The sequence below is a fragment of the Argiope bruennichi genome, chromosome 11, assembly GCF_947563725.1.
Source record: "Argiope bruennichi chromosome 11, qqArgBrue1.1, whole genome shotgun sequence".
In the NCBI taxonomy this organism is placed as follows: Eukaryota; Metazoa; Arthropoda; class Arachnida; order Araneae; family Araneidae; genus Argiope; species Argiope bruennichi.
The window spans coordinates 45,276,547-45,292,273 of record NC_079161.1 but is presented as its reverse complement, the minus strand read 5'-3'; the positions used below and the strand labels follow the sequence as shown (position 1 = coordinate 45,292,273).

The window sequence follows — 15,727 nt, the reverse complement described above, 5'->3', positions numbered from 1 at the left end:
GGCGCTTCAGAAAGTAAATTAGTGTGAATTCGTAGAACTTACTATTTTTCTAGCAAAATTAAATAGTGTTAAAATAATCCAATACATCGTTGTAAAAGAGTTAATTATTTAGAAATAACATATTTTGAAAAAAAATTATGAATTTATATTGTTTTCAGTACCACTGGAATTATCTTTGAAATGATTTCGGATTTATTGAGTAGTTGACATAGGTGACTATGTTGAAAAGTTGATTTTTAGTAAAAGTATTAAGTATTTTTATTCAATGTTTTTCATTTCTGAAAAGGATTTTAGAAAACCGCTTGAGTTTTGTTTCTAATTTGAAGTTACAACGATAAGTTCGTTTTTTTTTTGGGGGGGGGGGAGTTATATTAATTTTTATTTTTTAAAACTATTTTATACCTTTAAATACTATTTTCTCAAATTCTAAATTTTGATAAAATTTTCTAGCAAAGAACCTTTTATAAATCAGAATATTATTATTAGAGTCTATACAAAAATTTATCAATATATTATGTGATTCCTGAACTGCAGGAGGTGTTTGCAGTTGTTTAATTGCAGCGCCATTCGAGGAAAAAAAAATGAAAATGTTATATTATTTATCATTTGAATGCCAATATTCAAAGATTGGGATAGAAATACAGCCAATTTCTTAGTACAAAAGCTGAGCAATATATTTTCTAACTATTTGTAAGATTATGGACAAATATAAAGTAGAAAGTGTCTACTTTGTACCTCCTTTCAATAAAAAAAATTGCATTTTGACTCATTTTCAAAAAACTTTTATTTTTAGCCTATTACATTTTTATTTCATAGGTGTGTGTTTTTTCTATTATATTTTTATTTCATAGGTGTGTTTTTTTCATTCTGTTTTATATAAAAAATTCAAAAGTATATGTGTTTTATAATATTTTTTTTCAAAAAGTCCATTCCGAACCTAATTACATTTCCTTATAATCTTAGAGATAAATTTCAAATATTTATCTTAAAATTTTTTAATCTGATCAGTACTTATTTTTGCTTTAACCATTATTTACTTAAAATTTGAAAATGAATCTTAGATATGACAAAATATTTACGTAATAGCCACTTGAAATGCTCATTACGTAATATCAAGTATCTTTTTTTTTAAACTTTTTAAGCTTTACTTTCCAAAACAATTTTGATTTCTCAGTGGCACAACAGCCCATGAGAGCCCAACCAACTGTCCTCATATCTGCTTTCTTGACCGAGTGCCCTGGGGTTCAAGATATATGTACCGATTAGGAAGTCAGCCTAAATATATAAAATTTTAAAAATATTAAAATAAATATCTCTTAAGTACATAAATAGAAATGTCTAAAATCATTGAAAACAAGTACTATACATATGAAATACTTGAATAAATTTACGGCAAAGATTAAAAGGTAAAAATTTACGGCAAAGATTAATTAACCGAGTACATAACGTCATACAATAAATGTAAATTTTAAAACCGACAGATAACTACGAAATCGATAATTTTAAAAAACTAAGGTTGAAAAGAAGATGTATATTTATTTATATTTTGTTGGAATAATAATATGGGAGTATCTTTTCTCCCGTTTGCGTGTAGTATTTGGTAGAGGCGGAGTTGGAGGACTAGTGTCTTCAGATGTATCCTCTAAGTTTTCTGACATATTATATTCCAGTGTATCACCTTCCGATGCACTAGAACACATTTCTGCGTCAGTATCCGATTCCTGACGTAATGGATCACTGGAGTTTCCCGAAGGGAGGTCAGCTAAAATTCGAGTTTCAGTATCAGCAGAATAAACAAGGGCTGGAGAGTTTGTAATCAAAGCAGCACTTGTTACATCATTCGTTCCAGAATTGCCCTCTACGGAAGCGGAAAGGGGAGGCTTTCTTGGTGAAGTTTTATGAAACTTTGCACTCTCTTTTTTATCCAAGTTCATCTTGTGAGATTCTGAAAGATGCGATGTTTTATAATGTTTCGGTGCGTTATTAATATTTAGTTTTTGATTATCTTTATTAATCCTATAATCTTTTTTGAGCTTTTTCCTGTTATTAACTTTTTTAAAACCAGAGCAATCAGATGAATTTATATTAGATTCTGGGACAGTGGGTTGATGGATTTTCTCTCCACATGTAATGGGATTGAATGCTGCTATAAAAGATTCGTCATATCTAGGGCAGGTCTCCGAAGGTATGTACGATATTTTAAATCGAGCATGATCGGATGGTAGGACTGCAGATAAGATCTGAGTGCTTGTGGTTCCGAATGTTTTATTCACCACAGATGCATAGCTGACTCCTGGAGGTGGAGTGCGAGACTTCACAATCTGTCTGGCTTCGATATAAGAAATATCTTTTTATTTTAAGGGTGAGAGGAAAGAGGAAAGGAGGGAATGTTTACGTTTAACAACAAAATAAACTCGGATTACTCGCAGACTGAATTAAAATAATACGGATAGAAAAAACTCTATATTCACATACACGTGAAAAAAAAATGAACTAAAAAGTATCTAATAGGGCGAATATCAAGGTCAAAGAATGACGAACAATTCCAGAAATGCGCTCATCCTTCGGCGTCTCTTCCCTTAATGAAATAGAGTCGTCGAAAAGTGATCGTCTCAGAATATTGAAACGAACTGTAACAATTAAGTAAATTCCGGAAAAGGCGCACATCCTACTGTGTGTCACCCCTTAGTGAGATAGAACTGCCGAAAAGTGGTCGTCTCAGAATACTGAAACGAATCTTTGATTTCGTGTTTACGTTCCCATATACAAACTACCCTAGTAGAAAGTATCGTAATCTGGAAAAAAATATTAATTCGAGACCATAATTTCATACAAATATATTTTTCAGATTACCTATGATATTCCGGATCTAACGGCAGATAACGCATCCACTCTGGACGAAGCTGAGTTTGCTGAAACTTTCAAAGGAACTGTTGATGTCGTAACAGCGGCTATCGCTAATCTGGTAAGATTAGATTTTGAAGCATTATTTCTTGTCAAAATATTTTCAATGCTAGAATTTTTTTTTTTAACAAGATTCACAATTGTGGCAAAAAAAAAAAAAAAAAAAAAAAAACATCATTTTAATGCTCAACACGTATGGACGAATGTTTGATATTCATGTATTTAGTAAATTGTATTATAATTTCTTGTTAAAGATATTTCAATGCTGGACTTCTGCGAAATATTGTTGGATTTTACATTTTTGTATTTACGTTGGACATTTGACTTTAGTTCATACAATATACTACAGGATGGTCAATAAAAGTAGCAACAAAAGTGGAAGATTGTTAAAAGGCATCAAATAATGAAATTAGAACTGAAACCCATTATCAAAAATCCCTGTCAAATCATTATCAAAAATCATGTATAGATTCTGATACTATACAGATATTAAAAAACAAAAACAAAAAAATAGACAGAAAGAAATAGAATAATATAAATACAAAGATTAATTTGGTAATTAAAAGTTATTGTACACTGGATAATTTAATAAGTGAAGACGATGAAATGGGATTACTAACAGTTTTGTAGGCTGCGATGGCCTGGTGGTAAGGTCTTGGCTTCGGAACCAGAAGATTTCATGTTTGAGACCCGATTCCACCGAAGACACCGTTATTTAAATGAGTATGGTTCGCGTTAAATCCGTCTGTGCCAAACGTGGTGCGGAAGTTTGAAGGGGACTGCCAACTCAGGTGCCGTCCTCGTCACCTTTTGTCATCTGATCGCAGTTAAAAATTACAAGGTCAGTCCCAAAATACCCCTAGTGTTGCTTTGAAATGGAATGTTAATATAACTAATCTAAATTAAAGGTTCTTTTCAATTAACCGCCTCGAAAATCACAGTATCGTATTCATTCCCTGGCGGGCTGGAAGATATTGATAGTGCTGCTGATGTCAACAAAGAGTTGATTATATTTACAATACGATCCTCCAGATACTTCAAAAACTATTGGAATGACAGCAGTGCAAGAAACATATCGAATTAAGATCTGGTGAAAGTGGTGGTCAAGCTACGGTGCATAAACTGACAAGGTAGCAATTCGTCAACGAATCTACGAAATTCTTCTCTTATCTGACAATCTTCAGAGATTTCTGAAATCTGCATCTTCATACATATTTTCATGATTTTTCACCGTCTAAGTAGAACTGACATTATGTTCCGTTCCAATTTTCTTCCTGTTGGTACTCATTAATAATTCTGTGAACCATAACTGATAAAAATTCTGACTTTATTTTTATGCTGACAGTAAATAAAAGGACTCGGCTTATTTATCCAAAGGAAAATCGAATAATATTTAGATAGCAAGATGAAAAAAAAATATATTAATTTCATTTCCGGTTCTTATTGTTAATAAAGCATTCTCTCTTTTTTTTAATTTTAAATAAAGTGTTTTAAAGAGAATTTAATTTTAAACAAAGAGATATTTAGCATTTTGGGTATAACTTAGAAATGTATCGTCCCACGAGGGACTTGGTGGGGAGGCTGGTGGGAACGTCTGATAGGAATTACAAAATAATGTTTGCGAGCACTTTTAGACGAGGAAAATCTCTTCACTGTCCTCATTGGAATAGATGCCGCTCTGAACAGCAGACCATTAGTCTACAAAGAGGGAAAAGACCACACTCCGCAACCTTAACACCAGCTCATTTCTTGATAGGACAAAAACTAACGACCTTTCTATCCAGTCCGGATAATGAAATTTGGAATAATGAAGGAAAATAAATGCATTTGTGGAGGAATCGGTACTGTTTACCACTATCTCGGTGTTAAGAAAAATTCTGAAAATTGTAAATAAGGACTTAAGTAAAGTACTGAGGGTACCAGGTAAGCTTAAAACTCTGAAGAACATGATGCCAAAAATTGACAATTTGTTACCAACTGTTTGAGAGTTGGAAAGTATTCAGTTTTCTGTTGTTGTGTAACGAGAATTTAAAGAGATATTTTGAATTTCGCGGAGATTTTCTCTTAGTGATGGCCGTTTCATTGTTTTATGGGTAGGTAAGGAAGAAGGACAGTAATTGACCACTTTGTGGCCAATTACCTCGAAGAGAATGTCAGTTTGACAAATCGGTGAATGCAAGGATGGACAATGTTAAAGATAGTAGCCGGCCTCAACAAATCCTGTCGATACTGCCACATTCAGTGGTGGCGGGGTTGTCGGCTGTACACAAGAAGTCCGGATAATGAAAACAAAGTTTAAGAGAATCTACAAGCAGCGACAGGATTTAATTGACTGCTTTTGGAAAAGCTGGTAAAAGGAATATTTGCTTCAACTGCAATCTTTTTCATCAAGTTCGAAACCAGGGCAAGTCCAGTTAATATCTTAGTTGGTGATATCCTGCTCTTGCAAGAAGACGTCCGACCAATGCACATGTGGAGGAAGACCAGAATTATGGACCTACATCAAGGACGCGACGGGAAGATAAGATCCTGTGAACTAAGAGTTAACGGTCGAAAGGTAATCCTCCCGGTCTCTCTGGTCATCCCCTCGAGGTTGAACAAGGTGGGGTAGATGTTGGGAACGAGACTATATCTAATATTTTAGTTGCCCAGTTGGCAGCACCTGTTTAAAATTATTATTATTATTATTATTATTATTATTATTATTATTATTATTGTTTTAAGATTCGGTTGATACCTTTCAGTCTAATTTAATACCTGTAAATTAACAATATTCTTTAAAATAAATTTATATACGACTGCTATTTAGGTTAAATATATATAACTCTGTCAGTTTTAATCATAACACGATGTAATATTTTTTTTTTTCGTATGGGTATCAACAATTTACTAAATATTACTGAACAGAGCCGTGTTACCGCATAAAAAGTTAGAATTCCTAACTTTAAAAAAAATACATTGATGGTCTCAAACAATTTAAAATATAATTCTTCCAATTATTTAAAGTGTTTTTCCAACTGGAAATATGTGTCTCTTTCCAATGGATTAGAAATTTAATTTGATAAGAGTGAACAAACCCCCTGTATAACAAAAAAAAAAAAAAAAAAAAAAAAAAATGCACGAAAAGTGTTAAAATCGAATTTCAACATACGTCATTTAATAAAATGTATATATTTTATTTTTAGACACCAGAAGAAAATACATCTTTGGCAGAACAAATGCAGGCTATTCTTCCAAAACTAATAGAAAGCATGACCGATGATTTTCCCCATTTGGTGGTTTGCCTCCAGGCGACTGAATCTCCTAGAGAAGATATCAAGTTTGAACCACACTACATCACGCAGCAGCTGAGAGCCTACAACCTTATGGAAACTATCATGATCCGACAACAAGGTTTCGCGCGTAGATTGTCTTTTTCGGAATTCTTGAATAGGTAAAACAGATACAGATATCATAAATATTTACTCTTGTTTTTATAGTAGAGTGATGAATTCTCTAAAAGTCTATTGCTTAAAAAATCACCACTTAAGACTTCTATGGAATTAGAAACTGATAGTGAAATATAATTTATGACCACAAAACTATTCAGTTTATTTTTATGTTAAATTTCTCAAAGCAACTCTGTGTATATTTCACTAAATATCTCAATTAACCAGCGGGAGTGGTTTCCCGAAACTTGATCGCATACTCTCTAATAAATTTCTCATGCCAGAGAATGACTTGCATATCATGGCGTACAGTATAACGAAATATCAATCCTTGGCGTGTATTTAGCATTTTTACTAAATATAACGTATCAACCTTGGCGAATGTTTTCGCGATTAAACCAAGACATATATACAGATTTCTGATAGTATCAATAGGTGTTAATAGTATCAGAAAATCAAATTCGTGTTTTATGCGTGTGTTGTGGGTTGATGTGAGCGAGAGTAGAACCTAGACATAGTAGAGAGTAGACCTTGTGGCTCGGAGCCGAGTAACAAGACCACAATACAAAAGCAATTGCCCGTTTTTCATAGCTGTTAACTGGCTTATAAGCTCTTCACCACAGTACTCTCCCTCCAGTGAGTCGGAGTTGAGACAAACGATATGGCTGTTGAGTGGTGATGTATTAGCTGTTGATTCTAATGCGCTGTACCCATTTGAGCGTGTGTGGGTGAGTGGTTGCTGTGGCTGATGTTGTTGCGTCAAGTGAGTCTGATGACTTTGGGTTGCTGTGGGTAGATGGCGCCACAACAGCTGTACGAAGGTTGAAGGTTCATCGTCCGAGGTCACCAATGTTGCGCGTCGATGTGAGCGAGAATAGAACCTGTGACCTTGTGGTTCGGAGTCGAATAACAAGACCACAATACAAAAGCAATTGTCCGTGTTTCGCAGCTGTTAACTGACTTATAAGCTTTCACCACACGTGTTTTTTCCAGCCGATTGAAACAAAAATTTGATGCAAAACTGCATTCGTAGTCACAAAATCCCATACCTAATTTTATATATTTAAGTAATTTGAACTATCGCGTTAACACTTTTCTGAAAGTACAGACCGACAGACAGTCAACTTTCACTGATTTTGGCTCAAGACAGGTATCTACACTATAGATGTTTAATCTGTGTACCGAATTTTATCGATCTAGCTCTTTTCGTTTTGTCGTTATCGTGTGAACTTAAATTCGAACAGCCAGACAGACAGACTTTCACTGAATGGATTTTGCTCAAAATTTGACACAAATCTACAAATTTAGTGTACAAATCATATACCAAATTTCATCCGTCTAGCTCAAAGTGTTTTAGAGTTATCTTTGTCACAGACAAGCAGACGGATACTTTCCAAAAATGGGGTTTTCGAACTCAGGAGAAGTCTAAAACGTGGAGATTCGTCAAAATCCAGAGTTCGAATTTGTTGACGATAACAATACTTTCTCTATGCTACGTATACGAGAAAGTAAAAATAGATAAAAGCAATATTCCCTTTCTTTCATATCAGAACCCCGTCTTTATGTTAGAATCTGGCACTTCATCATTATAATTAAACTGAATTTTTAAAAAAGACGTTAAAAAATTTAATTTTCTAAGATAATTTCTTTAAATGTAAAAGAATTAGCATAGACAGACCAAACACAATTGGGCCACGGTGGCCTGGTGGTAAAGTATCAGCTCGTGAGCCGTAGGATTTCAGGTTCGAGACCCGATTCTACAGAAGAACCGTAGTGTAAGGGGGTCTATTGCACGTTAAATTCGTCAGAGCCAAACGCCCTCCCGCTGGTGTGGCGTGGAGAGTGGGGGTGCCAGCTCAAGTGTCGTCCTCGTCATCTGACCGCGGTTCAAAATTACGAGGTCCGTCCTAAAATAGTCCTAGCGTTGCTTTACAACGGAACGTTAATATAACTAAACTAAACCAAACACAATTATTTTGCAGATAGCTCCATGAACCATTTTATATAAGATGCGTATATGAAAGCAGCGCGAATGTTTTCCTTGACTTTCTTGCATACTCTCTAATAAAAGTGTTATCCCAGCGAATGCCTTAAATGGCAATGTCGTACAATTATTACGAAATATTTTTGTCTGGAATTTAGCTTTTTTTACAGAATCTATCGTGCCATCATTCGCGCATTTTTTGGCAATTAGTCTCTTGCATGCAATTAACAGAAATCTAATTTAGGTTTTAGAATGTTCTTCCCGACCGATTGGAACAAAAATTTGACATAAAACTACACTTGTAATCCCAAAATCACGTGTCAGTGAGATTTTGATTTGCAGCATTCGCATATTTCTGAAAATACATAACGACAGGCAGTCAATGTCTTGCTGGATTTTGCTCAAAACTCAGCAGGCGTCTATACTCAAGATGTTAAATCTGTGTACCGAATTTTATCTATCTAGCTCTCTCCTTTTTGTACTTATGGTGCTAACCTAAATTCGAACAGCCGGACAGACAGATTTTCTCAGAGCGGATTTTGCTCGAAATTTGATAAGCCTTCAAGCCAAATTTCATCCATCCAGCTTAAGGTCTTTTTGAATCATTTTTATCACATACGGACAGACAGACAGACAGGCAATTTCCAAAAATGTGTTTTTCGAACTCAGGAAAGTCTAAAACGTGGAGATACATCACAATTTCGAATGTTTTGATTATTACTATACTTTCACAACACTACACTTTTATGACTCATAAAAATGTTTACATGTACATTTTTATGACACATTGAGTACACAGTAAGATCATAGATATTTACAAATTCTAGATAATTTTGCTGTTCTACGGTTATTTTATCCCGGACGAACAGAGTGAAATCATAGATACTAAATCAACTATCGAAAGTTTGAATTTGAATTGAAAATTTGTTTAATTTTAAAATAATGATGATGAAATCATATACAAATCTATTCTTCTAAACATATCACTTCCAAATAGCATTCAGTGTCGAAAAAGATTTCCTTCTAAAGTGGATAAAATCCATGTAAAATTTAGAGAATCATTCAAGAAAAATAATCTTCTAAGCGCACAATTTCTCAACCTCTTTCTTTATGTAGAAATAGAATTTTTTCTCAAAGAGGATAGTAAACATATAAAAAGAAGAAAATATCAAATGTCGTATTATCAGTTAAGAATCCCATCCTTTATTAAGATAATCATAACGGTGCTTAATATTCGCTTTATGACACAATAATTTTTTGAAACTTCTGAACCGATTCAGCCATTAACCCATTGTGGTAAATATTGTTATGAAATTCGGGGTTCTTTACGAATTGTTAATCGATAAAAATACACAATCATCAATCCTTCAGTTGACGACTTTCATTAAACAAAAAGAAAGGAATACGCAGACAACAAATATACAGCCGAGACGAACACAGGTAACACACAGCAGCACACTACAACGAACAGTAGCCCATAAATAGTAATCGGTAGAAATAACAACCACAGCACACAAAGCAGCCAGATAGAATTCAGCAGGAGGAAGGAATCTACGTAGTTACTCTCTATGGTCTTTCCAAAAGCTTGCAATTCAGCACTGCCTCCTCGCTTTAGTTGTATCCAACTGCCAACTTACTACTACACGACTGGCTACGCCACATACGAATCGATGCTGCTTCCGAAATAAACACCAGAACTCGGCACACAGATCAATTCAGCAAACACTTGAGCTCCACACAACGCTTGCTCTTCGCTGGACTGATACAACTATTCGCCTTTGACTCTTTCCACGATTGATTATACGATTGACTTCGGCTTGAGACTGTCGGCTTTTTATAGTTCCCGGAGGCAGGCAGGGAAGGTTCTGGAACAGTCAGGCATATCTCAGTCCCTATAGGCTCTACCACCAAAATTCTGGAGGTTTCCAGTATTTTCTATTTTATCGCCAAGTTACCAAATGGTCGCCAAGCCCTGGGATCACTGATCCGATCAGCATCCAACAGAGCTGATAATAAAACGGTCTTTCCAGTGATTGAACTAATCATGCTGGGAAGCAACATCACGGATTTGTAACAATACGTTTTTTCTAATAAGTTGATGTGTTTTTGATTTTGGTATTAAATATTTGTTTTCTATTTCATATATATGCGCAAACACATTCTGCATTATAAAAAATATTTAACCTCAATTTAATGCTGTATTTTATTTACATTTAGATATAAATATCTAGCCTTCGATTTCGACGAAGAAGTGGAACTCACTAAAGAAAACTGCCAGCTGCTTTTGATCAGATTGAAAATGGATGGCTGGCAAATGGGAACCAGCAAGGTAATATATTATTAAATCTTTAAAAAAAAATGGAAATAGATTCACTGGTAAAACCATTAGAAAAGATGTAATATATTACTTGACAAAATCACTTCTCGAAGTAACATTACTATTGATATATTAAGTAAAATTTTACGAAATAAAGGTTTTAGCCTCATTGGACTAAGAAATGTGCAAAGTATCAAAATCCTTAAAAAAAAAAAAAAAAAAAAAAAAAAAAAAGCGCATTCAAGCAAAATTTTCTATCATAATAGTATCATTCTGGCGATATATTCAGAGACGGCGGCAAAAATTGACAACGGATGGAAAGACTAGGGGGCAAGCACAATTTCTCTCATTTAGCTCCAAAATAACTCATAATAATTTATTTTACATTTAATTAAAGAAAATTATTATTTAGCCTTTTTTTAATTCAGATTCTGTTTTTTTTTTGGTAAAAATCCACGAACTTAACGTCTTTGACATCCATCGTATTGAGTTCTTAATGAACAGACCAAAAAGTTATGGGCAAAATATGATATCCTATTTATCTCCCATTATTGTATTACCAAATGTAGTCAAGCCTTTTAAACTTTATTTGGATATTTCGATTGCTTATAATATGATAACTTTAAAATGATTTTTAAATTGCCACATAAGTTAAGACCCAGCTCTCTACAAAGCTCTGATATGGTGAAAAATTTTGAAAGTGAATCTCTCAATCTCCCGTCGATGGGGGGGGGGGGCAAGCAGTTGCGACAGAGAGGCAATTGCACAACATTTCTATTGTTTAATGAAGCGGTGATACTACTCAATTAGTTAATACAATACACTCAATTAGTTAATTAAGTTCAGTTCAGGCCCTTAAGCAATTTCGAATCTCAGGTGCTCTTTTCTTATGTCCCCAACTTTCAAACAGATCACTTTTATTGATCTTAATTTAATCTCCATTTAAGCAATCCTAAGTAGCAAATTTTGATAAATTGAAACAGCAAAACATTAAATTGAGGATCACTTTCAGAGGAGTTGGTTTCAATACATTCCATATAAAAAAAATGCAAAATTAAAATATGAAAAATTTTGATACAGAATAGAAAAAAAAAATACAAAACATTTTTTTAAGAAACAATTCTAAATACTCATTAATTATCAGATTAAACATTTTCTTTTAAATTCTAAATCAATATATATTTTTAAATTATACAGAAACGCTATTTAAAACTTTAAAAATAATTTAAAATGTTAAAATAATAATCCATTATTTTAGCGATGCTTGATTTTAATTTGAATAAAATGGAATGTGTGCCCTTTGTAAATTCAATAATTTGCAAAATTGAATCATTCTTATAAAAATTCTTAGCATTGCCTCGCCCCAAAGTTTAATAAGTGTTTAAGATATCATTTTTTGCGTATAAATATTTTTTACAAAATCCAAATTTTTCAAAACATTTATTTAAAATTTTCATTTGTCTTGTGCTAAAAATGATTTATAAACATAAACAATGTTCAAAAGCAGATATAATTGTCAATCCTTTTGGCATAAAAAAGAGTTCTCAAGACATAGTCTAATACGCGTGGCTTGTTATTAGAACATATTAAAAAATAAATTATAATTCAGAGACATCAATTTGATAAAATGTTGAAAAACATTCAACTTCCGGTTTCATTTTCAACAACAGTGGTTTATAAAAATGCACATATTTCGGTTTTTATTTATTGTAGAACTAAAACAAACACGGATTTGGAAACCCAAATAAATGGGTTTTAAAATAAACAATAAAAAAATGAGAATTTTGACCAAAAACTACCTTTTAAACTTAGACAGATATCTTTATTAACAATTTATTTCATAATGGAGAAGTACGAAAAACAACTTTCATAACCTTGTGGAAAGATTTAAATTAAATTAAATTAAATTTTCATTTTTATTTATTTATTTTTGCTGTTCTCTGCCTGATTGAGTACGGATGATGACAAAAATATTAATTGTCTTCCAACATCCTGTAGCCTTAAGGAAATCCACCTACGCAATTGATAAATAACTCATTTGTGCGTGTAAGAAAATATTAAGGCAAATATTTGACGGAGGCAAGAAAATGGATGAAATGTTTTTCTTTTTCATAAGAAAAAGGTTAATAGTTTGTTTGAAAAAATTTTAATAACTTTTCAAAATGATATTCATAACATTTTTAAAACGAAGTTTTTCTTTTAAATAATTCTACGATTGCAGAATCGGGTCAAGGACTTTTCGTATATCTGGTTGATGTAAAATATTATAAAACCATAGTATGATCGATTATTTTACAGGCATATATATTATCTTTAAAATGGGGCACGTGCCATGGATGATTAAAAATCGTTCACATGCTTTATAAGGCTGTTTGCTGGATTTAAGAGTTAGAAAATTTCGTAGTTACTACTTCTTAGGTAATTAGTACTTTTAAGAAAGGGGTTTTCAAGATTTCTCTTATAATTTTTGTTCAAAATTAATCGAATTTTTAACGTTTGTCCTCAATAGTTTCAGAGTATATTATTGCCCCCCCCTCCAAAAAAACATCTTCACAATAATTTAAAATTTTTGAAAATTGATTTTTTTCAGCAATAGCAATTTTATTCATACATTTTTTGCTATAATTTTATTAATTTTTATATTATGCAATAATATTTTACATTGTTTTAGTAACTGGATTTATACTGAGACACATCAAAATAATATTTAATACATTTTTTGTGTCCATACTATTGCTGCTACATAAAAAATGAATTTATTTTTCATAAAAATTTTAAAAATACAATTATTTAAACCTAAAGGTATAACTTATCTTTAAATCTGTTAAAGAAATATTGGATTTTTCAATTTTAGGTATTTCTGAGATATTATACTGAGGAGTACCTCACCAGATTGTATGAAACACACATCAAGAAAATCATCAAAATCCAAGCCATGGCCCGAAGATTTATTGTGAAAGCTAGACAAGGGAAATAAAGTCTATCTTGATATAAAAGAAGGACAAATATGGAACTGAAATCATTTATGTGGATTTGTTTGTTTATTGAATAGCAAATTACTTATATTATCGAAAAAAGCTAAAATAAAAAGTATTGTCTTTTCTGTTTTAGTTTCTTACTAAATAGCAATACAAATAACAGACAGTACAGTCAAAAATAAACCAAGTCATTGGGTTGGAAAATCATGCATGGTAAGTTTTAGAATCTGTATTGAAAGTGAAAAAAACTTTGCAAATCTAAACCACAAAGTTAAAAAAATCTAAATTCTAGCATTTTCAAATAAAAAAAACTTTTATAAGTGACAATTAAACAGTTGAAAAAAAAACTAATTTTTTTTTTACTTTTGATTTTTAAACATCCTTTTTAATTATATCAATTTAGAAACTCAATTACTCATCTGAATTGATAAAATTATGGTTAAAGAGTATATGTATATATATGCATGTCCACAATTTGGGAGTTGAAAATTCATATTATGAAAAAAATGGCCATTAACAATTACATTTAAATAACAGTTAATAATTTTTATATAAATTTCGATATATATAATATATTAGGATGGCAGGATAATGCATCTATTTTTTACAAAAAGTTAAACATATTTCCAGCATTAATATAAAATATATCTTCTGTTAATCTCTCTCCTTATACACCAAATTTAAATTGAATTTTCCACATAATCACAAGATTTCAATATATGCAACATATTTACACAAAAATTAAGATATTAAGAAGAAAGTTGAAGGCCTTGACTCAAAACATATTATAAACTACCTAAGAATCAAAATCTAATATAATCTCAAATAATTCAGAATATTAATCAATACATCGTTTCATAAACTCAATTATTTTTTTACCCTAACATTTGAGAAAATATATGACCAGTTTAACTTGCTTTCATTTTGGAAAGAGATAATATTCTGGAAATTCTTACATTTATACTTTTCATTCTAAAAATTGAAATTCAATATGATCATTTAGGTATTTTGATGTAGACAATGACCTTTCCTTTAATCTTTAAATAACCTGGCTAGAAAACAAAGTATGCACAAAAATAAGTTGTTTGACTTGAGGAATTTCTAGGATGAAGAAATCGATTGCTTGAACACAAAAATCTATTCAATTATTGAATAAATACCTAAAATAAAACTACAGGGTCTGTGACATCAAGACAAATAATATAATCTTTCATATTATAACATAATTAAACTCAGGCTATTTGCATTTTATATACATAATATGCTATTTAGTCAGATTAAAAATTTACAGAAATCTCTTTCTGAGTGAAAACAATTAAATGATGCCACCAACACATTTTCTTTTCTGGAACAAGAATTGCATATTGAACAAAAAAAAATTTTTTTTTTCCTTGAAATAAATAGTAAAATCCTTTTTAGCTCGTGTATGTTCAAATTCAAGCTTATCAAAGATCATGCCAATTTTTTACAGATGTTTAGAGGAATCAAATATGAAGTTTAAACTTTACATGGATAATTAAGGTTTCAGTACTCTCTATCTCTGAATTATCTAATTACTCTAAAACAAAAATTAAGGAAAAAAGAATCTACAATTTTCAAATACAGAAATTCAATCACAATTAATCTTATAATTATTTTCATCTTAATACACTTTGCACCATATATGGCATACACATATTGTGGTACAAAGTATTCTTACATGATTGGTGTAAGATGTATCAGTAGTTAACATAATGGATATTTAAATAAATTTTTAAACTATATTTGCCCATTTGTTATATATTTTTAATTATAATATCAAAATGGTGATTACTTCTATGTAATAAATATAAGGTATATTAAATTAATATGGTGTAAATTCTAATCATTTAAAAAATTATGTTTTTATGATATCAAAATTCATTTTCATCTAAAATAAAATTATAGCTTAATATATTATTTTGAAATTGCAAAATACATTAAACTCTTCATGCAAACTTTATCCAAATCGAGTAGAAATCTGTACAAAACCATTAGAAAAATATAAAATGATTATTGAATTCTTTTAGATTAAGATTAAATCAACTTATTTTCTTCCAGCAAAAGTTATCATGATTTAATGCATTTTAAAACAATT

At 31.5% G+C, this 15,727-nt stretch overlaps 1 protein-coding gene across 1 annotated transcript in view; it reads left to right on the top strand.

Annotated features, from left to right (window-relative positions):
• The window catches only part of LOC129957655 (neither inactivation nor afterpotential protein C-like), a 170,150-nt gene extending 156,414 nt beyond the window's left edge, over window positions 1–13,736 (top strand). Inside the window, exons 21-24 of the mRNA XM_056070097.1 lie at window positions 2,849–2,965; window positions 6,090–6,337; window positions 10,534–10,645; window positions 13,488–13,736. Of these exons, the coding sequence (XP_055926072.1) occupies window positions 2,849–2,965; window positions 6,090–6,337; window positions 10,534–10,645; window positions 13,488–13,610 (600 nt within the window). The 3' untranslated portion in view covers window positions 13,611–13,736. The remainder of the gene's footprint in view (window positions 1–2,848; window positions 2,966–6,089; window positions 6,338–10,533; window positions 10,646–13,487) is intronic.
• The last annotated feature ends 1,991 nt before the right edge of the window (window positions 13,737–15,727 follow it).